The 22,100-nt window shown below is 39.4% G+C and overlaps 1 protein-coding gene across 2 annotated transcripts in view; it reads right to left on the reverse strand.

Annotated features, from left to right (window-relative positions):
* Window positions 1-9,263: 9,263 nt before the first annotated feature.
* Window positions 9,264-22,100, reverse strand: part of LOC126483899 (mediator of RNA polymerase II transcription subunit 18) — a 50,861-nt gene continuing 38,024 nt past the window's right edge. The window contains exons 5-6 of one of the 2 annotated variants that reach the window (XM_050107167.1): window positions 18,027-18,235; window positions 9,264-9,567 (exon numbers count right to left, since the gene is read on the reverse strand). In XM_050107167.1, the coding sequence (XP_049963124.1) occupies window positions 18,050-18,235 (186 nt within the window). In that variant the 3' untranslated portion in view covers window positions 9,264-9,567; window positions 18,027-18,049. Of the gene's footprint in view, window positions 9,568-18,017; window positions 18,236-22,100 lie in introns of both variants that reach the window. The other variant, XM_050107166.1, reaches the window with a different exon arrangement.

Genomic DNA, 22,100 nt, shown 5'->3' on the forward strand with positions numbered 1-22,100 from the left:
AAGTTGTGTTTTGTGCAAAATTCTAGCAGGCGGCTTCCTCTTTCATTTCTTAGCCCCAATCCATATTCACCTACTACGTTTCCTTCTATCCCTTTTCCTACTACCGAATTCCAGTCACCCATGACTATTAAATTTTCATCTCCCTTCACTATCTGAATAATTTCTTTTATTTCATCATACAGTTCTTCAATTTCTTCGTCATCTGCAGAGCTAGTTGGCATATAAACTTGTACTACTGTAGTAGGTGTGGGCTTTGTGTCTATCTTGGCCACAATAATGCGTTCACTATGCTGTTTGCAGTAGCTTACCCGCACTCCTATTTTTTTATTCATTATTAAACCTACTCCTGCATTACCCCTATTTGATTTGTATTTATAACCCTGTATTCGGCTGACCAAAAGTCTTGTTCCTCCTGCCACTGAACTTCACTAATTCCCACTATATCTAACTTTAACCTATCCATTTCCCTTTTTAAATTTTCTAACCTACTTGCCCGATTAAGGGATCTGACATTCCACGCTCCGATCCGTAGAACGCCAGTTTTCTTTCTCCTGATAACAATGTCCTTTTGAGTAGTCCCCACACGGAGATCCGAATGGGGGACTATTTTACCTCCGGAATATTTTACCCAAGAGGACGCCATCATCATTTAACCGTACAGTAAAGCTGCATGCCCTCGGGAAAAATTACGGCTGTAGTTTCCCCTTGCCTTCAGCCGTTCGCAGTACCAGCACAGCAAGGCCGTTTTGGTTAGTGTTACAAGGCAAGCTCAGTCAATCATCCAGACTGTTGCCCCTGCAACTACTGAAAAGGCTTCTGCCCCTCTTCAGGAACCACACGTTTGTCTGGCCTCTCAACAGATACCCCTCCGTTGTGGTTGCACCTACGTACGGCTATCTGTATCGCTGAGGCACGCAAGCCTCCCACCAATGGCAAGGTCCATGGTTCATGGGGGGTGGGGGACTGCAAAAATATGCTAACATAATCATTTAGGAGATCCACAGTAGCCTTGTTCACTTTTCAAGTTTTTAGTGACTGCCCCCTAAATAATATTTCATTTCACATGCTTACTAATCTCTCTTTTTACAAAATATTTATTGCATAATTTAAGTTTCTTGGAGTACAGAACTGAACAAACAGCAACTTTCAGAAACCACATTTGTAGAAAATAGTCTAACTTCTTTCACACAGAATATTAGCGTATTTAACCAGATGTCAATGGCAAAATAAAACATTTCAGCATCAAACTAACATGAGGCAGAGTTAAACTATAACTTTACTTAGCCACAAATATCATTGCAATGGATAAGGCCTGTACATATGAAGAAGTAACACAAATGGTCTCAGAGTTTGAGATTGTATGATTGATATAGAAAGCGTAGTGTCAGCAAGATAGTGATCTGTGTATGACAGACAGGAGTAGCTTGCTTTGATTACATATTGTGACTGTGAGGCGAAAAAAAACCCACATTCCTCAAAGACTTAAAGACAATTAGGAGGATTCTTGTTTATTGCTTCGAATGTTAATACTGATTGCTGCACCAAGCCCTCCCTGTTCATATGAGTTGTGTTCAGAAAGTAACATAAATTTTGTAATTCTGTGTGTCATATTCATATGGTTTCTGCAATTGTTTTGTTGTCGAGTTTCTAAACTTGCCTGAAAACTATCTGTACAATGTCAGTTTTATTGGACATTAACTGCCAAAAAAAGTATATCCTTTTAGGTTTCCAATTCACATAGACTACATGAAATGATTACATTTACAGATCAATAGCAAAAGCAGTTCTGATGTACGAGGTATTGACCCATTCTCAAACACTCATATTAGTATGCAGTATAGCCTCCATGGAGGTGGGGGGGGGGGGGGGGGGGAGGGAGGGAGGGAGGCAGTGCAGGAGCTGACTCTGGCATCCAGTCAGTCAGATGGCAAATAATGTCCTGTGACTTGTTCATGTAATTCTGTAAGAGTTTGTAGAGCTTCGAGAATTTTGGAGTAAATTCTAGAACCACTTGGCCTGCCACCGTTTTGAACACCAGATATTTTAGAGGTGAGTGGGAGAAACAAATACGCCCTACTACGCATCACCTATTTGTATGTGCAGGTCAAAAAACAGATTCAAGAAAAAGATGGACCCGGCGGCAGACAAATACCTGCTGTATGGTCCACAGAGTTTCTGTGTACGGATAGAGAAGAACAAGAAAAGTTTATGTAGTATTCTGTGCTCTTTAGTGTCTTGTGTTGATTGTAAAAGGACTAATGAACAATTGAATATAGATTTCTATGGACATTCACGTATTGGACTCACTTGACACTAGAGACTTTCAGCTTACTTCATGTCTTGGCTGTGAACGAAGCATGACCCATGTATGATGTTCATAAATTATTTGATTCTCAAACCAATGATATTTGAATATGTGTAAATGAGTCTAATGTTTAAGGACTAAGTTAGCTTGCAGAAGTTGTTGTCTGTGGCAGTTGAAAATATAAAGCGATTGAACTGAAAAGTATTCTACGAGTGCCCAAATTATTTCAAGGATAATAAATTCCTTTAACCAGCCATAGTCTTCAGAGAAGAAGCTTTTGGGAGATCAACATAGCTAATTATCCAGAAAAGAGAATCGGCTACACACAATGTGCAAATTAACTGACTTGAGAGACATGTGAGCCTTGCAACCCAATACCACCCGGTCTCTTGTCCAAAAAACATTGACCCAAGTGACAGGACCCAACAAAAACAGGAAGAAGATATTATGAATTGCCTTAGAAACCAGGCCTAATAAGTTACGAGATCTGCTTCCAGTAACTGTATTGAGACCAATAAACCAATGGAGGAAAGACGTGAGAAAGTAATAGCGGCAAAAAACCGGAGAGAAGACGTCAACCTTTCAACTAAGAAGATTGGGTGTGGGGAATAAGCCGTCTTCACACAGATACATCACACTGACGCCGTAACCAGTCACCGATGCTGACTGCACCAGCTGCTGCTCACCGCTGCTGACTCCGCGACTGCTCGGCGCAGACGACGCTGAAACCAACACACGACGCCGCCGGCGCCAGTGCTGTCCACCGGTGCTGATTACACATTCGCTCACCAATGCAGCTAGAACTTTACGCTGGGTGAGCGAAAAACGATAATTATTTGGTAAAGTTGAGGAAACTGTTGAATGATAAACTGTTAGTACAGTTATTATACTCAAAGGTGAATTTTTTTTAATGATCACCAGAGCTAAGAGTAAAAAGAATATGGATCAAGAACAGCAACTAGCAGACCCAGTCACAGCTATTAAAATGATTAGGAAAATGCCAGACTTGTTTGAATTAGTGAATTTAATTAAAGCCCAGTGAGCAGATTCAGCAGCTGTAAACGCTCGAATTGTTGCTTTAAGAAAAGAGATAGGCTCAATACATTCTAGATTAGATGCTAAGTTAGATGACCAGAGGGCTCATTCAGCCACTCTAAGTGAAAAATTAGATGCTCAGAGTGAAAATTTTAAGTAATCAAAGTGAAACCTTGAACAGTCAAGCAGCAAATATAGTTTTATTAAAGACTGAATTTGACTCTTTTAAACAATAAGGTAGAAAATCTGAAGTTAGATTTAAAGAGTGAACAAAGTAGTTCTTTGAATACTCACATTAATCAACTATTTACTGAATTTAACCAGAGACAGGATGAGCAACTTCAAGATTTAACTAAAATATTAGAATTTGACGTTGAAGATAAATGTAATAATGTAGAAACGGAATGTGTCGAAAAATTAGGATCATTTCAAAGCAGAGCCTACACACTTTAAAGGAAAGTGTTGAGAAACATGATAAGCTAATTCCTATGGTCCAGTCGCAAATTGCAGGCGTTAACACTTGAGATAATAATGTGGAAAGGAATTTTAAAGAGAAACTAGTCACTTCAGACTTAATAAGTATAAGTAATTTGGAGGAATAGGTAGAGGAAACAAAAGATCGCGAAGTTACTGACAGTATAACCTTCTGAAACATTTTGAGAGTTGCTTTTTCCGAACTTGATAATACCAGTAAGGTTATAGATGACTTGTCGGAACAATTCAAATTTCTCCAGGATAGAGTAGAAAATAGAAAATAGAGTAGAAAATAATGTTGTGTTACTGAGTAAAGTGGTGATTGTTTTGTTGTGGGGAAACTTTCATACAAAATTTAACGAGAAGTACTTGTTTGCGCTTGCTCAAATGAAGTTAATATCAGATCCATGGGATCCAGGCAGAGTCACATTTATCTCCCAGTGATGTTAACATTCTGTGTTAATGGGAGGAATGATAACTGTCAGATCTCTAGTTGTTTTCTATCAATCAACACATGGTGAAAATAAATAATTCCCCCTACCTGCCTAATTACAGGGGTGTGTCTGCATCCGGTCACATCAGCCCAGCTTTGTATTAATAATTTTTGCAAATGAATCAATTTTTGTTATTCCCCACTCCTGTTTTAATTTCATTCCTACTTCATTTTTTTTTTTAAATGAAAGTCAGTTTGATTTATAAATATATTATCAATCACTCTGCATTATGTTCCATTCTTGTTGGCAGTACGATTGTGGAGAAGAAACCAAATTTGGAGGTCACTAACTCTAGCTGCCAAGTACCGTGCGAGATGAAATCAATACTGAAATCACCACATACAACTAGAGGAGCACACATGTGCAACTTGTCATTGGTTTTTGTAATTATTTAATTATGTAGTTAGTACAACAAGTATATTAAATGAGTCAATTTTACGAATGTCAGTTTCTTACTGTTGCATGCCCTTCTGGTCACATTTCTTGTATTGTAAATTGAGCACAAGCCCTAATTGAAAGTGTGTTATTGAAGTGTTTTTGACAATTTAATGTAACTCGGTCACCATTAATTATCTTATATGTGAACGTCCTGTAAAGTGGTATGTTTGCAGAACTTTGTGTTAGCCCTGGAAACACTTGAAATCTTCTCCTTCGCAGCTGTTATTGTCTGTCAATGGAGGAAGGAAAACAATACCTACTCTAATTATGAAATGATGTCAACATCAACTGACTGATATGTATTTGTCTCAATGGATATACAGATCACAATTACTTCATAACTTGGAGCAGATACAATTTAATTCAGATATAATACCCACTTTGAAGGCTCAACGAGAAGCAGCTTGCCAGTAAATGACATTTCATTTTAAAGCTTTCTTTGTTTATTGCTGTTTGTATTCTCAGAGAGGGTGTCTGCTCCCTGACAGTCAAGAAACTACCAGGCCATGACATCAAAGCTTAAAAGACCCGATCCACAGCAGGTGAAGACGTTCACTCACCGGCGCACCTTGCTGATTACTCAAATCACACACCCCTCCTTTCAGCTCTGCATAAACATGAAACGACAGTATGTGTTTCATGACATATTCCCTACCTAATACTACTTTACTATTTTGTCACAATCATCCTTCCTTGTCATAAATAGAGTGTGGGAAATGTTTGCCTAAATGGCATTTAACACTACAGATTCCCCCACTTAAAGGAAAAATGCCAGGATAACTCTTTACTCTACTAGTTACAGGTTAATTCTCATAATATAAAACACATAATTACTTAACACTAAATAATTTTTTATTAAGGAGAAAATACTCCATCTTTACTAACAAAGCATAAGTCAGACAGATTGTGCAATCCAGTGTTACCTTAAGAGTATTTTTCTCATACACTTCACATTCATCTACATCTATGTCAACACAAATAAATACTCTGCAAATCACACTTAAGTGCCTGGCAAAGGTTTCATCAAACCACTTTCACAATAATTCTCTATTATTTTGGTCTCAAACAGCATGCGGAAAAAATGAACATCTATACCCATCTGTGCGAGCTGTGGTTTCCCTTATTTAATTACGATAACGTTTCTCCCTATGTAGGTTGGCATCAATGAAATACTTTTGCATTCAGAGGAGAAAGTTGGTGACTGAAACTTCGTGAGAAGATTTTTGCCGCAACAAAATATGCCTTGGTTTTAACGATGTCCACCCCAAATCCTGCATCATGTCAGTGACATACTCTCTCTCCCCTATTTCTTGATACTACAAAACATGCTGCTCTTCTTTGGACTTTCTAGATGTACTCTGTTAATCTGATCTGCTACGGATCCCACATCGTGCAGCACTACTCCAAAAAAGGACAGGCAAGTGTAGTGCAGGCAGTCCCTTTAGCAGACCTGTTGCACCTTCTAACTGTTCTGCCAATGAAACACAATATTTGGTTTGCCTTCTCCACAACATTCTTCTATTTGTCCTTTCCAATTTAAGTTGTTCATAGTTGTAGTTCCTATGTATTCTCTTTATCTAATACAGTAAACTGTTACATGATGACTAGTCTTTCTACAGAAGTAGATAAATCATTTTAATATGTATTCGGATCTTCTTGAGAAGATTTAAAAAAAAAAAAAAAAAAAAGGTTAACACCCTTTCTTGTGGTTTCTGTATTTATGCTATTAGCTACTGCACTGTCTTTAATCTAGTACAGCATTTAGATTTCTTTTTGTTTATCTATTACTTGAGAATGATATCCTTATTTTATTTGAAATACGTATGTGTATGTATATGCTTATGTGAGTTTGAGCACACTTTCCAATAAAACTGTCTTACATTGTTGTCACCTGAGGAGTCACCTGTTAGGTGAATGTCTACCATAGAATCTCTAAAGTCCATTCTCAGTACCCACTCTTGTCAACTCATGCGGCACACCTCTGCTCCAACCATCCTTTGTCTTGGCTGTCAGGTAAGTCTATTCAGTTTTGTAACTAATTTGGAGAAAACTTCCATATCCCGACCATCAGTCATTATACGACTTCGTACTTCTGTATTAACTGCACTTACACTCATTCTAAGGGCAGACTGTGTCAAACTCTATACATTTCTAGATGTGGGTGTCCCACTTTTTCCTTTCACACACAAAAAATGTGGTACATATCATTCCCCCAATGGATTCACCTGACCCAGGTATAGACCATCGCTTCCTTAGGTTCACCTATCCTTACACCTCTTCCACCTACACAAATCTGTACAGGTCATCATTCCTCCCACGGATTCACCTGACCAAGGCACGGACCATTCCTCCTATGGACTGACCCATCCTTTCCTTCTCCTACACCTAATTTGTGATTTAACTTCATCAGTAAACAAAGCTACTAGCCATTTTCTAGTGTCTTTATTCACTTTAAATGAAAATTTTCTCCATAATCATTTTATGCTGACTTTATTGATTACTCTCTACCTCTGCATTTTAACTCTTCTTCTTTAACTTCTTTTTTTACTTGTTATTCTTGTTTATAACACATATAACATCACCACACAGGGACTGTTCTCACCCCTATGTATTCTGCTTCTGCTTATTGACACGTATTTTCTTATCTTTCACTCTCTTACATCTACTAGCTTTAGACAACATTTGACTATTTGATTATATTCAGCGTACTTCTTTTTAATATTCTAGGAGAAAATTGGCATCTCTTTTCCTGTTCTATAAAATTCTTCATTGTGAATATAAATTACCATTCTAGCGCCTATCCTGAATAACGTACCTGTTGTTGAAGATACGTTAGCACGCTGTCTCCATCTCATTAGCTTGTTAAATCTTTAGCATACTATCTCGAGTTCTGTTTTGCATGTTAGCACACCATCAATTTTTCTAGCCTTCTACATCCTCCATGGATGTTTCTCCCCTACAACATTTGGTACAATTAACATTTCATCTAATCGACACTCCATATAATTCTTTCAGTAGGCTATTATCATCATCATATGTGAAATACTCTCCAGTGCAATCCTATAGTTGTAGGTTGTAACTTCAGTTACAACCTGGACTGCACAGAGAAGGGACCCTGCAACAGGAACTTTGCATATGGACAGGGGGAGGATAGATTTAATACTCCTGAGGGAAAAGTAAGAAAAAGGAAACAATGAGACAGGTACATTAGAATCGATGAAGAAAAGAAGACAGTACACCGTAGATAGATTCGTTTAACCCCCCCCCCCCCAAGGACCTTATCTGCCAATGTACTTCACAGAGGTGCCAGTGGAAGATGTTCAACATTTCCTACAGAACAGCTTTGCCATGGCTTCACCATTGCAGAAAACCCAAAAACTGCCTCTAACAACCCTCTATGAAAAGCAATAGAAAGGGAAGTATTTTTACATAAGTCATCACCAATTTGTCACCATAATTGTTAAAGTCACTCTATTCATGTGTCAATACTCTATAGATGTGATAACCTCACTACCCATGACTGTACCACTATAATAAGTAACATGACAAAGAACTATAGCTTAGGTAGTTACTTCTGTAAGCAGAACTGAAGCAAACAACCAAAGAAGCCAGGATCAGCAGCTTGCGAAACCTGGAATATCTTTAAAAAGATTTGAAATAGGAAAATCTGGCTCATAATGTAAACATGTTGTATGATGCTTTGAAAAATGTAAGTCGTGCAGTGGATTACTGTGAAATGATAAATCATCATAGAAAGCTACACAAGCTGAGATGGCTGGGCAATTCTAAGTATCAGCAAAGTCATTCAGCACAATGTTTCTGAAATCAGTCACATAAAAGGAGCTGAGAAAAACTTTATGGAAACTAAACGCCCAGAAATTACCTAGTGGTGGTGAAATACTAAAACACACAATGTGGGTGGTCAATGAACGAATAATCATATGATTGTTGGGCATAACAAACTGCTCCTTCAGGGATGGAGCATTTTCTCAATACTGAAGATGTGCAAGGCCATGCCACTGTAGAAGAAAGGGAACAAAAATAATCCCAATGACTACAGATGAGTCTCATTGTTATCACGCTTTTCAAAAATCCTGGAATGCATTATTATCTACCTAAAAGATCACAACATTCTCTTACTGTCACAATGTATTTCCAGAAAGGGTGAATCTACAGAATCAGCCTGACAGAGTATGTTACACAGACATTAGGTAAAAGACAATTTGTGTGTTGAATGTTTACGCATCTTTCCAAAGTATTCTAGCATGCAGTACTCTTCCAGTTCTTGACTTTCAAGGGCAGACAGGAGAATGGGTAAATCAAATTTTAGTAATAAGAAACACTATGTGTCAATAGGGAATATATACCAGTCAGAAGTAAAAGCCATCAAATAATGTGTCACAGGGTTGGTAATAAGGCCATAGCTGTTTAACCTGTTTCTAAAAGATATAGGGGTTGAAATGAAAGAGAAGAAAGTATTGCATGATGACACTGTGATGATAACGAAGAGACAGAGGTGGAATGAGTTAAGGTACAGAATTTATTTCTGCAAAAAGTACCGTAACAAATTAGAGCTGATAACACTGGTATCTTTTCTACCTGAGCAACAACAAATGAACTGCCATATTTTAAAATATTTACAATGTTTATTTATTTCAATGTACTTTCCTTTGCTTGACACAAGATTTGATGGGTGTCATGAAACTGCAAAATTGTCTTCTGCATTTTTTGCTGAGCTACCGTGTGCCACATGCCGCAATCTTGAATTCAACAGCCAGCAACCACGAGAAGATGGCAGCTGTTTTGTCAAGGTATCCTCTCCTATTAAAAATGAAAAAAGTAAGTTAATATAAAAAACAGAAGTTGTAATGAATTAAATATATTGTGACTTGCACAGTGGTGTGACATTTCTGAAGAGAATATACACTAAAGCACCAAAGAAACCAGTATACGCATGCCTATTCAAATATAGAAATATGTAAACAGGCAGAATACGGTGCAACAGTCGGCTTGTGTAAGACGACTAGTGTCTGGCGCAGTTGCTAGATCGGTTACTGCTGCTACACGGCAGGTTATCAAGATTTAAGTGAGTTTGAACGTGGTGTTATAGTTGGTGCACAAGCAACGGAACACAGCAACTCTGAGGTAGCGATGAACCGGGGATTTTCCTGTATTACCATTTCACTAGTGTACTGTGAATATCAGGAATCCAGTAAAACATCAAATCTCTGACATCGCTGTGGCCAGGAAAAGATCCTGCAAGAACAGGATCAACGATGACTGAAGAGAATCGTTAAACGTGATAGAAGAGCAACCCTTCTGCAAATTGCTACAGATTTCAATGCTGGGCCATCAGCAAGTGTTACCGTCTGAACCATTCAATGAAATATCATCATTATTGGCTTTCGGAGCTGAAGGCCCACTCTTGTACTTTTGATGACTGCACAACTCAAAGCCCTACTCCTTGCCTGGGCCCATCAACACTAATATTGCACTGTTAATAACTGGAAACATGATGCCTGGTTGTGTATGAATATGGAGACAACATCATGAATCCATGGACCCCACATGTCAGCAGAAGTGACACGTATTTAAGCATACTGTATGATCACTTCCTTCCATTCATGTCCATTGTGCAATCCGACTGACTGGGGCAATTCTAGGAGGACAATGTGACACCCCACACATCCAGATTTGCTACAGAGTGGCTCCAGGAATGCTATTCTAAGTTTAAATACTTCCATTGGCCACCAAACTCCCCAGACATAAAAATTATTGTGAATATCTGGGGTACCTTGCAACTTGCTGTTCAGAAGACAGTTCCACCCCATTGTACTCTACTCTTAGGGATTTATGGACACTTGTGCAGGATTTATGGTGTCAGTTCCCACCAGCACTACTTCAGACATTAGTCGAGTCCATGCCACGTCACATTGCGGCACTTCTGTGTGCTCGCAGGGGCCCTAGATGATATTAGGCAGGTGTACCAGTTTCTTTGGCTCTTCAGTGTGAAAGTGAAACTGAGTGATCTCTTTTTTTGTGTGGTTCAATGATTTGTGAGTTAATACATGAATGAAAAAGCTAGCTGAAAGGGAAAAAAAGGTAATCAGTCATAATTATGGAAATACTCCTTTCATTTCCATTCTTGATGGAATTATCTCTGGCCTGGTGAAATATGATTGTCATGTACTTTTGAAATTCAACTGAATAATCTGAGTTCTAAACCACATTTTGAAACAAAAACATAATTTATTGTAAATTTTACTAATTAAGTGACAAACAGGAGTTTAAGAAGTACTACAAAACAAAAGAGATGCTAATTTGTGTTTCTAATTGTGTCAATTGTTTGGTTCTAAATAGTTCTGAATTTTTTGAGCCACGTGTCTACTCACTCTGGGGCATTTTCTTTCTTTTGAATCCAATAAAAAGGAAGTAGAAATCAAAATCAATCTCTCTCTCTCTCTTTCCTAGTATCCACAGAAGCTTTGTAACAACTAAGTTTGCTTGCTTAATGATTTGTTAAAATAATTTTTATTTAACATTGTGGCTGGATGATACCCTTTCTGTTGCCACAGAGATGCTTTACCATGCCAGGAAAGCCATGTGTACGATCTGTCTGGCAACAGTGTAATCTTTACTCTGTGTGTTAATGTTATGTGTAAACTTAGCTCTATGCATTATTGTATTTCAACTGTGTGTATTGTATTTTCCAATGCAGAGATTGGGGATCAGGCCAGCTTTCACCTAAAAAAAGTATGACAAACCATCTAAACACCACACTCAGATTGTCTGGTGTACCAGAACAATGGTCCATGACATGGTTTTGATCTGGGTTGGCTCAACTTCCAGTCTCACAGGCTAGTGCACTGCACATTACGATTCAAGAGTAGATCCAATAGAAATGAAATATTGTCACAGAAGAAGCTGGGTAGCACTGTGGTGTAGTGGTTATGATACTGAACTGTTGCATGGAGCATCGTGAGTTCAAAACTCACCTAGACTGTACAATTTTAATTTCTATATTTGGTTCAAGTACATTCTAGAAGTATCCATAAATGTCAAGAATCATTGTGGTGGAATGTTCTGTAGCTGTATATATACTGTTTGTGTTCTGGCTGGAGGCAGTTCGCTCAGCGCTCTAGTATGTGCAAGTGCTGAATAAACCTTCACTAAGTGAAGTTAGTGTTCGTCATTCATCTAATTACACCTTCTTCTACATGACATTATTCTGATGGAGATGTTGGGTATTGGAATTTGTGACAGCGCACATTATCGATGACATAATAGCTCCCATCAGGCCATGACAGAGCTGCCAAATGGCAAATATAGAAATTAAAATTGTACAGTCTAGGTGAGTTTTGAACTCACGATCCTCCATGCAACAGTTTAGTATCATAACCACTGCACCACAGTGCTACCCAGCTTCTTCTGTGACAATATTTCATTTCTATTGGATCTACTCTTGAATCGTAATGTGCAATGCACTAGCCTGTGAGACTGGAAGTTGAGCCAACCCAGAGGTGAGAAACCCAAGTTCGAGCCATATTCCACAGATCGCAATCTATCCACAGATCGCAATCTATCGGAGACAGAAGAAGAAGAAGAGGACATTACGATGACAGCAACTGTATGCCACCACATGAGACATCCTTCCGGGTTCTCTGGTGATGATGGCCAAGAACCAAACAAATGGATGAAGTTATATGAGCGTACAGCCAGATTTAACAAATGGGATGACACCGTGTGTTTGGCTAATGTATTTTTCTACTTGGAGGGCACTGCCAAGCAATGGTATGAGAACAACGAGGAGAAGTGCACAAGCTGGGAAGCATTACAGGCAGAACTGCGCAAGTATTTTGGTGACACACAATGACAGAAGTGCAAGGCTGGAGCTAAATTAAAGTGCAGGGCACAGTGTCCAGGAGAAACTACAGCATCCTACATTCAAGACGTCTTGGAGCTGTGTAAAATAGTGGAACCTAGAATGAAGGAGGAATATAAGGTTGCACATCTCATGAAGGGTGTTGCTGAGGCCATGTATCAAGCCCTACTCCTGAAGGATGTTTCGACAGCAGACAACTTCATAAAATGGTGCCTATATATTGAGACAATACATCAAAAAAGAATTACACGCAAGAAGTTTGAATGGCTTCCAAACATCACATCGATGTCTGTGACGGAGGAAGCAACTTATTTCGCAAGTGTTCTTCGTCAGGCAGTGAGAGAGGAAGTTCAGAAGGCACTTGGATTGCACGGCGAGCAAAATACTGAGATGCTTCAAGAGGTCATAAGGAAGGAAGTGGAACAGACATTGAACCCAATCCCTCATCCTTCACTTCCCCTTAAAACGGTGAAAAAGTTGAGACCCAGGTAGAGTTACAATCCTACAATGCCACATGAGGAACCTGTTTGGGCACCAACGAAGACTGACGTCTGGAGGACCTAGGATAACCAACCAGTATGTTTCCACTGTGGACAACCGGGACATGTGCTGCACTATTGTTGAGAAAGGTGGCAGATATTTGATGACACCCACGCCAGAAGACAGCAGACCGATCTTAGCCGACACCAACTCCAGGACGACGAAGATGAACAAGAAGATGTGGGTGCAGGACAACACAGGTCACCATTGCCATAAGCTAGCCGCTGGAGAGGACGCTCCCCAACATGCTGACCAAGGTCTCCATCGCCGTTTAGAAGCTCCAGCCGATCACCTAGCCACTGCAACCTGGACAACTAAAGGGTGTGACCTTCCTTGAAGGTGAGTCCGCTGAAGATAAAAATCCACCACCTTCGATCACTACAAAAATGATAGGAAATTTAAGTCGATATCCTCTTGATGGGCTGTGGCCGACCAGCCCAAGCTCTTGTGGACTCTGGAGCATCATATTCAGTCATTCCACAGAAATACCGTCACCAGTTGCAGAAAACCGTATTCGTCGACAGCAAAATATCTCTGCTGAATGTGGCTAATGGGAAATATGTGAAACCTACAGGAAGATGTACCATTCGTGTAGGTATAAGTGGCCATACACAGCCCTTAGAATTCATCATCTTACAAGAGTGTAGTCATGACGTCATTCTCAGATAGGACTTTTTGAAAGCTTCTCAGGCAATTATAGATTGTGGTCATTCGAAGACTATGCTAGACGAGATGAGATACTGTGGACAGGAAGATGCGCATCCGAGTGTGTGGAGACTGTGTGCTGGATGAAGTGATTATTTCTGCAGTCAGCACTAGAAAGGTAACTGTCACATGTCATGTCATGTATCAACCCATGGATCTTGTGGTGGAATGTAAGAGAAGCATACCACTGAAGAATAACTTGGTCATCCCAGCCTCTGTCGTCTCGTTTAAGAATGGATTCAGTGAATTGTGGATAGTTAACTGTCACCAAGAACTGCAGATCTTTCCAAGACACATGTGCGTAGCAAATGCTGAGCCGTTAATTGAAGAACAGCTGAGTGTCAAAGAAACCGCCCATGCCGAGTCTGTGGGCGAAATTAGCGCTACCACTACGAGACGAGATCGTCTAGCTCGACTATCACCAGATTTCACTATGAAAAGCTACTTGCCATTCTTCAAGAGTTCTCTGAATACTTCAATCCACAGGTGAAGAGCAAATTAGACAAATTGATGGTGAAGCATCATATTAGCACTGGAGACCATCAACCAATAAGCCAGAGAGCATACCGCGTGTCAGCAATGGAACGTCGAATAATTTGCGACAAGGTGGAGAAAAAGATGAACAATGACATCATTCAGCCTTTGCAGGGCCTACGGTCATCACCAGTTGTCCTCATCAGGAAGGATTGCAGTTGGTACTTTTGTGTTGATTACAGGAAGCTTAATAAGATAACTAAAAAGGGAGTTCACCCTCTTCCACGAATTGACGATACACTAGACTGTCTGAAGGAGGCTAAGTTTTTCTCAGCCATGGACATGTACTCGGTATACTGGCAAATCAAAGTAGATGAGGCTCATCGTGAGAAAACTCCATTCATCACCCCTGAGGGCCTGTATGAGTTTAAGGTGATGCCGTTTGGTTTGTGTAATGCACCAGCAACTTTTGAACAGATGATGGATAATCTGCTAAGGCAGCTGAAATGGATGACGTGTCTTTGTTATTTAGATGACATTATAGTGATCTCAGAGACATTTGATGAACATATAAAAAAACTGAGGGCCGTTCTTAAGTGTCTCCAACAAGGCAGACTGAAAATTAATACAAGAAAGTGTGCCTTTGGAGCAAAAGAAATCAAAATACTTGGACACCTTGTGTCAAATGAAGGTGTGTGCCCAGACCCAGAAAAGGTGAGATCTATAAAAGAATTTCCTATTCCTAAAAGTATTAGAGATGTGAGAAGCTTCCTCAGATTGTGTTCTTATTACCGCCGTTTTATCAAAGATTTTTGTATAAAAGACAGGCCACTCCATGAGTTGTTAAAAGCTGATGCTAAATTTATCTGGGGTGGTGCTCAACAAGATTCTCTCGATGGGCCGCGAAAAGTTCTGATGACTTACCCTGTACTTGGTCTGTATGATGAGAGAGTACCTAAACTACACACAGATGCCATCGGGTATAGGGTTGGTGCTGTTTTGGTGCAAATTTCAGATGGGAAAGAGAAGGTTATAGCCTATGCCTCTAGGACACTTACAAAAGCCAAGAGACACTACTCAACTACAAAAAGAGAATGTCTTGCTGTAATCTGGGCCATGTGCAAATTTCGACAGTATGTCTATGGAAGGCCATTCACAGTTGTTACAGACCATCACTCACTTTGCTGTTTGACAGGTCTTTAGGATCCACCAGGATGACTTGCCAGGTGGGCACTATGTCTTATTACCATAGTGTACAAAAGTGGAAGAAAACACCAAGTGGCTGATTCTCTCTCAAGAAACCCTGTGCAAGACCATCAAGACTTTGATGAAGATAGTAACTGTCTCACTGCACTCCCGGATCTCTCTGCTGAGCAGAAGTAGGACACCAAGATATCTCAAATTATGCATGCCTTAAATTGGTCAGAAGATGTGAAAGGACAGGTAGTTAATGGATTACTTCGTACAAAAAACTTTGATCTGTTTGGAAAGGGGTGGATATCAGTGATTCCTAAACACATGCGATTAGAAGTTCTACAGAAATTACATGACACACCTGAGGCCGGACATTTGGGATTTATTAAGACATATGATAGAATCCACAAGAGATTTTTTTTTTTTGGCCAGGTTTATTTAGACGTGTCCATCACTATGTTGAGAGTGCCCGAGGAGAAAAGCAGTTCCTCAGAAACCACCTGGCCGACTCGTACCAATTTCACCAGCCGAAACGCCTTTCCAGTGTGTTGGAATTGACCTCCTCAGATGATTTCCAATGTCTGCTAAAGGCAATAGATAGATTATTGTTTGCACTGATTATCTGCCACGCTATGCCATTACAAAAGCCATGAGAACAGCCGAAGCATCTGAGGTAGCCAAATTCATCATGGACGACATTGTATTAAAAAACGATGCCCCAAGGTCATTAATTATGGATCGAGGGAAAGTTTTTCAATCAAATCTTGTGACAGAGAAACTGTCGTTGCAACATTACTCATCACATGATGACTGCCTACCAGCCACAAACTAATGGACTTAATGAATGCCTTAATAAGACCTTGGCCAACATGCTATCAATCTTCGTCAATGTTGAGCAGAGCAACTGGGATGAGGTGCTACCTTTCGTGACATTTGCCTACAACTCTGCCAAACAAGACACCACAGGATTTATGCCATTTTTCCTGGTGCATGGGCGTGAGGTGACTACAATGATGGACACTGTGTTTCCGTTACATCCTGATGACGTGGACGACAACTACTTTGGCCATGTGTTAACCAGAGCTGAGGAAGCTCGGCAGTTAGCTCGACTCCGCACACTGCAGGCTCAAGAAAATGATCACTGAAGGTATGATGCGAGCCACCATCCTGTTATCTACCAGCGTGGTGACTTCGTCTGGATCTTCACTCCTGTTCGGAAGGTTGGTCTCTCTGAGAAGCTCCTCAGCCACTACTTTGGACCTTATAAGGTTATAAGACAGTTGACTGATGTTACTTATGAAGTTGAAGATTTCAAGCCCGACACAAGATAACGAAAGATCAGAGATACGGTCCATGTCCTTCAAATGAAGCCCTATCAGGATCCTGCAACCCAGGTTAAATTTAAAGTTCCAGTGACAGGCAACAAGTGGAAAGGTGACAAAGAGCATAGCGGCGAAAAAAGTTCTAAGAAGATCACCGTCAGGACGAGAATCAGTCATCAGGAGTTGGAGTATGCAGGACCGATGACTCGTTCCCGGACTAGGAGGACGTAACACAGAGATGCTGTTCACTTAAGGAGGGAGCAATGTCGCAGAAGAAGCTGAGTAGCACCGTGGTTTAGTAGTTATGATACTAAACTGTCGTATGGAGGGACGCGAGTTCAAAACTCACCTAGACTGTACAATTTTAATTTCTATATTCAGTCTGAGTGCATTCTAGAAGTGTTCACAAATGTCAAGAATCATTGTACTGGAATGTTCTGTAGCTGTATATATACTGTGTGTTCTGATCGCACTGTTGTATGTGCAATGCTGAATAAACCTTCATTCAGTGAAGTTAAGTGTTCATCTTTCATCTAATCACACCTTCTTCTACATGACAATATCACCTGCAGTTACATTTTACCAAAAAAATGTACGGAAATTTCCAGCCGGACATACAGATGAAACCTATCACTACACACGCAGTAAGATAAACTTTCAAAAGCAGTACAATTCAACTGAATCATCAGTTTAAAAATTACCCAATTGTGATAAACACAACAAAGCATTACAGTAAAATGAACCATGGAAAACAAGGGCTGGTTACAGACCTGAAAAAACTATGAATTTAGTGTTTGGAAATTAAGCACCGTGCAAGCATGTGGATATAAAGGTCGCACACATTTTGCTGGGGAGTGAAAAAAGTCATTTTGGAAATAATCCCCTAAGCTGATGCTAAGTCATCATTTCAGAGTATCCTTTCTTCCAGTAGTGCTAATCCTGCAAGGTACGCAAGAGAACTTCAGTGAATTTTGAAAGATAGAAGAGAACTTGCAGGACATCACACATGTTAAAAACCTTCCACACAAGCTTGAAGACTACTAAGTTAAAAAAAAAAGTATAGTGATACATTATCATCACAAATATTATGGCACACCATTTTTCAGGAGACAAATTAGACAGTCAATTAACATCATTTTATCAACATATCTTACTGTGATAACCCTGTAACCAAAAGTAAACCACTTCATGGTAAATGTTGTAGTCTTTTGTAATCCAGTTTCTCAAGCTGAACAAGGGGCCGTAACTGTTCAGCAAAACTCCGCATATCTTCTGCAATGGCTTCTTGTCCAGCAGGAGCCAAAACACTAAGCTCTACAAGATATGATTGTGACATAGGTTCTACACTTTCTAACGTCTTCCCTTGGCCAACCTAAAGTAAAGAAGGAAAAACATACTGTTACATTAATGTTCCAAAGATTTCTGAAAGTGACAAGTAAATGAGACAAAATGTAATAAATATAAGTAATACATCTTTCTGATACACAGGGATAGGTGGTTACACTCAGTATCACAATTTATCAGAAATTTTGTCATTCGTGATATATATTTCTTATTCTATAACTCTCAACAAAAAAGATGCCACCAGACACTGATAATGTAATATCCAAAGATCCTATCATCAAAACATCTATTTCACATACACAAAAATATCCTCCTTGAAATATGAGATAGCCATCACTCACTGAAGTAATGAATCTTGAATACTTAAGAATACAAGGCATGTTCAGAATTTAGAAAAAGCATATCTGAAAACATTACAGGATATTGTTGATACACTTTTTAACTATAGTGCATGTGGTGCAGCATGGCACAAGCTTCTTTAGGCCCTCCTTGAAGAACTCTGCAGCCAGCTCCTTCCCCCACTTCTGGATCTCTTTCTGCATCTGCTCATTGGTTGAAAATTTAATTCCACTCATGTGTGCCTGCACAAAGGTGCCATATCAGGGGAATGGATAGGTCATTCACAACATTCCTATCAAATGAGTCTAAGAGTACCTTGGTGGTTAAGGCTGTGTGGGGACACACATTTACATGCAAAAAGCACTCTCTCTTCTCATCAGCATAAATCTCCTTTTGTTTTGAACACTTCTTTTGAGATTTTTTTTGGATCTCACAATATTGTTGTGCATTAACGGTCTCCCCCTGAGCCATAAATTCAACCAAAATGATGCCTTTTCAGTCCCAAAACACTGAGGATACTATTTTTGCCCAAAATTGTGACTTTGAATGTTTTGGCAGAAGGGTGAATTTTTTGGCAGAAGGGTGAATTTTTTGGCAGAAGGGGAATTCGGGTGATGCCACTGTGACGACTGGATTGCAGAATTAAAACAAGAGCAACATTGGCTTAAGCTGAAACTAACTGTTTTAATAATGGAATTCTTTAAAGATATTTATTATGGACATGTAAAAGTTCATCAGTTAATAGCACAAAAAATCCATGGATTAAAAAACCACAAATATTCTTCATACAATAAATAATTATGCTGGTGATGATTTGGGAAAGGATGCACAAGATTTGAATCTTTGGAGTCTAGGAACTTCTGTAGTTAAAATAAACAAAAATGAAAGCCAAAAAATGGCATGATAAATGAAGATATTAACCAGTGCTTTTAAAGGAGTGTATATTAAAAGAAATAATCATCACATAACCAAATGGGTAACATAATAACATACATGCATAGTCAATGAAACAAAAAAATTGAAAAAGACACTCTGACTCACATTACAATCTACTTGCAGACAATTTGAACAGTGTTGTGGATTACACAGAGAACTTTAAAACCCTTTACACATTCATTTCATAAGCAACTAAAAAAGAGGGCACGTCTCTAACTAACCCTGCAGCTGCTCTACTGCACTCACATCCTGTTAAATCTTGGTATACTTGATACTGTCATTTAAGAATCACATGCAAATGGGTTCTCCACCAATAAAATATGCCAAAATTTATGTCCTATGCAAAGCCTAATTAATACTATCAGGATGCTGAAATGACATTTTCTATAGTCAGGTATCTGGATTTATTAAAATGATCATTGTAGATCTATGCAAATAGCAAACATAAAAAAGTACTTGCCAAAAGATTCAAAACACTTTTTTAATTCATGTTAAAGTTTTTAGCATAGTTTTCCAGTAATTTTCTTCAAAAGGTATAGGTTGAATTATGTTGGCATTAAAAGCTTAATGAGGATCAGTATAGATAACAGAAAATACTGGTATTCACATGGATGAAAGGTCCAGACTGTAAACAAGATGTCACATAACTCTCCTGAGGAATCCAGCAAATGAACTATGAGTTGACAGTTTTTTATAATCCTGTTGGATGAATTGATGGAAGATGTCTACATCTTGTGAGGATACTGCCAGCAAAGCAACACAGCATCTCTGGCTGACCAGTCACGTGAGACTAGCTAGGAAGGAGATTTAAGCACAAGTGGCTGTGAGCTCGCTCTCATTCTGTGCAAATCGGCTGAAGCCACGTTCTGATCCAACCAATGCTTCCCTAGATGGCAATGCTATATTTACAGATTCTGTCAGATGGCAAAGCAGACTTTTCTTATTGTTGTGCACGTCGACTTCGCCTGTGTGTGAGATTGCTAGAGCAAAGTTACTTTTCAGTGCCTATCGACTAGTACTCTTCTTCGGTCAGGTGAACGAACTAGTTTCCACCACTGTGTAGAATATCGCCACGCTCCTGTTACAACGCTGCAAAGTGGCCTGTACTCAGTAGTTTCACGATGTTGTGTGCTTATGAACATGTAATAAATAACTGGTGCCACAACAGAGTGAGTCACAAAAGCAGTGTGTACAGGTGCAATGTTGTGAAGCTTTTCATCAGGAAAGATCCACATCGTCCACTGCCCTGTAAATTCTCTATTCAATCGAGAGATTTTGTTTTATCACCAGTGACAATCTTACAAACATGTGCAGCAGTATCTTTACGGAACCTGCCCAGCATTTATTCACACCATTCTCCAGACATACTGTATTATCTGACTGTCAAAGAGTGAGGCACCATTGACGATGAAACTGTCCTGGCTTGAAGACAGACATTGAGTATTCAGTACATAGCATCACTTTGATGTCCTTGAGTGATATCACCATTACAATAATTTTCTTCACAACTATTTTTCCTGCATCACTGCAACTGGAAGTTCATCACCAGTCAATGAACTCCCTGCACCTGTAATAATCCCAAAACCCACAGTAAAGAGAAAAAAATACTTGAAGCTTCTAAGTTCATTTAATCCAGTTTTAAAATCACTAAACAATTTTTCCCTGTTTCATAATGATGGTGAATGGAACATATCACAAACCACTATTATCAGCCACATTCATAGGAACTGAAATAATAGAACAAATCATAGCTTGTCAAAAATTTCATATTCTTCCTCACACCTCTTATCTCACATCACACAACAATGGCCAGACAACTGGAGACAGCGAAACATCAATTTTCATGGCATGCACATGTCTGACTTCTCTGATGATGAAGCTACCAATCATTTTCTTTCATTCCAGCATGTGCTGACTCCCAGTAGAATGACAAGTGCTTTCTTTGATTCCCCCCCCCCCCCCCCCCCCCCATGTTGGGCATAATGGTTTGGGGCCCAAAACTGTAGTAATTACTTGGAAACAACTAACAGCATTAGTGGCAAGTTCATTTTCTCACACCAAAACCAGATTTATCCACTAAGACCATTTTCAAGTGGTTGCTGATAAGTCTGCCTATGTACCTCAATGACATTAGGCTCATAACCATTTAAAAATGGGCTTGGTGGCTGAAACCAGTCTCATGTCAGAAAATATACTTGCAATTGGTGCTGTTATTTGTTATCCAGAGCTTTCTTTGAATCTGTAAGTACTGTATTCGGTACAATTCTGTATGCTTGAAAGGAACAAAGGTTAAGGTTCAAGATACCATAGTTGGTGAGATAATTACTGGTGGAGCACAAGGATGGGGAAGGAAATTGGTTTTTGCTCTTTTCTTAAAAAAAAAAAAAACTATTCCAATATTCACATTAGGTGAGTTAGGAACACCACAGGAGGCCTCAATCTGCAGGGCCTAGCAGGGATCTGAACCCCATCTACGATGGTGGTTTGGAAAGTAGCTGCCATTCTGGCCTGGTACCACTATTTGGCACAGAGTGGCACCATTGTCACATCTGCAAGTTCTCTTATTCAGTAAGCATCCAGCTGTGAAAGTATGAACCTCATTCTTTGGCACATTTTTG

This window comes from Schistocerca serialis, chromosome 6 (assembly GCF_023864345.2).
Source record: "Schistocerca serialis cubense isolate TAMUIC-IGC-003099 chromosome 6, iqSchSeri2.2, whole genome shotgun sequence".
Lineage (NCBI taxonomy): Eukaryota > Metazoa > Arthropoda > Insecta > Orthoptera > Acrididae > Schistocerca > Schistocerca serialis.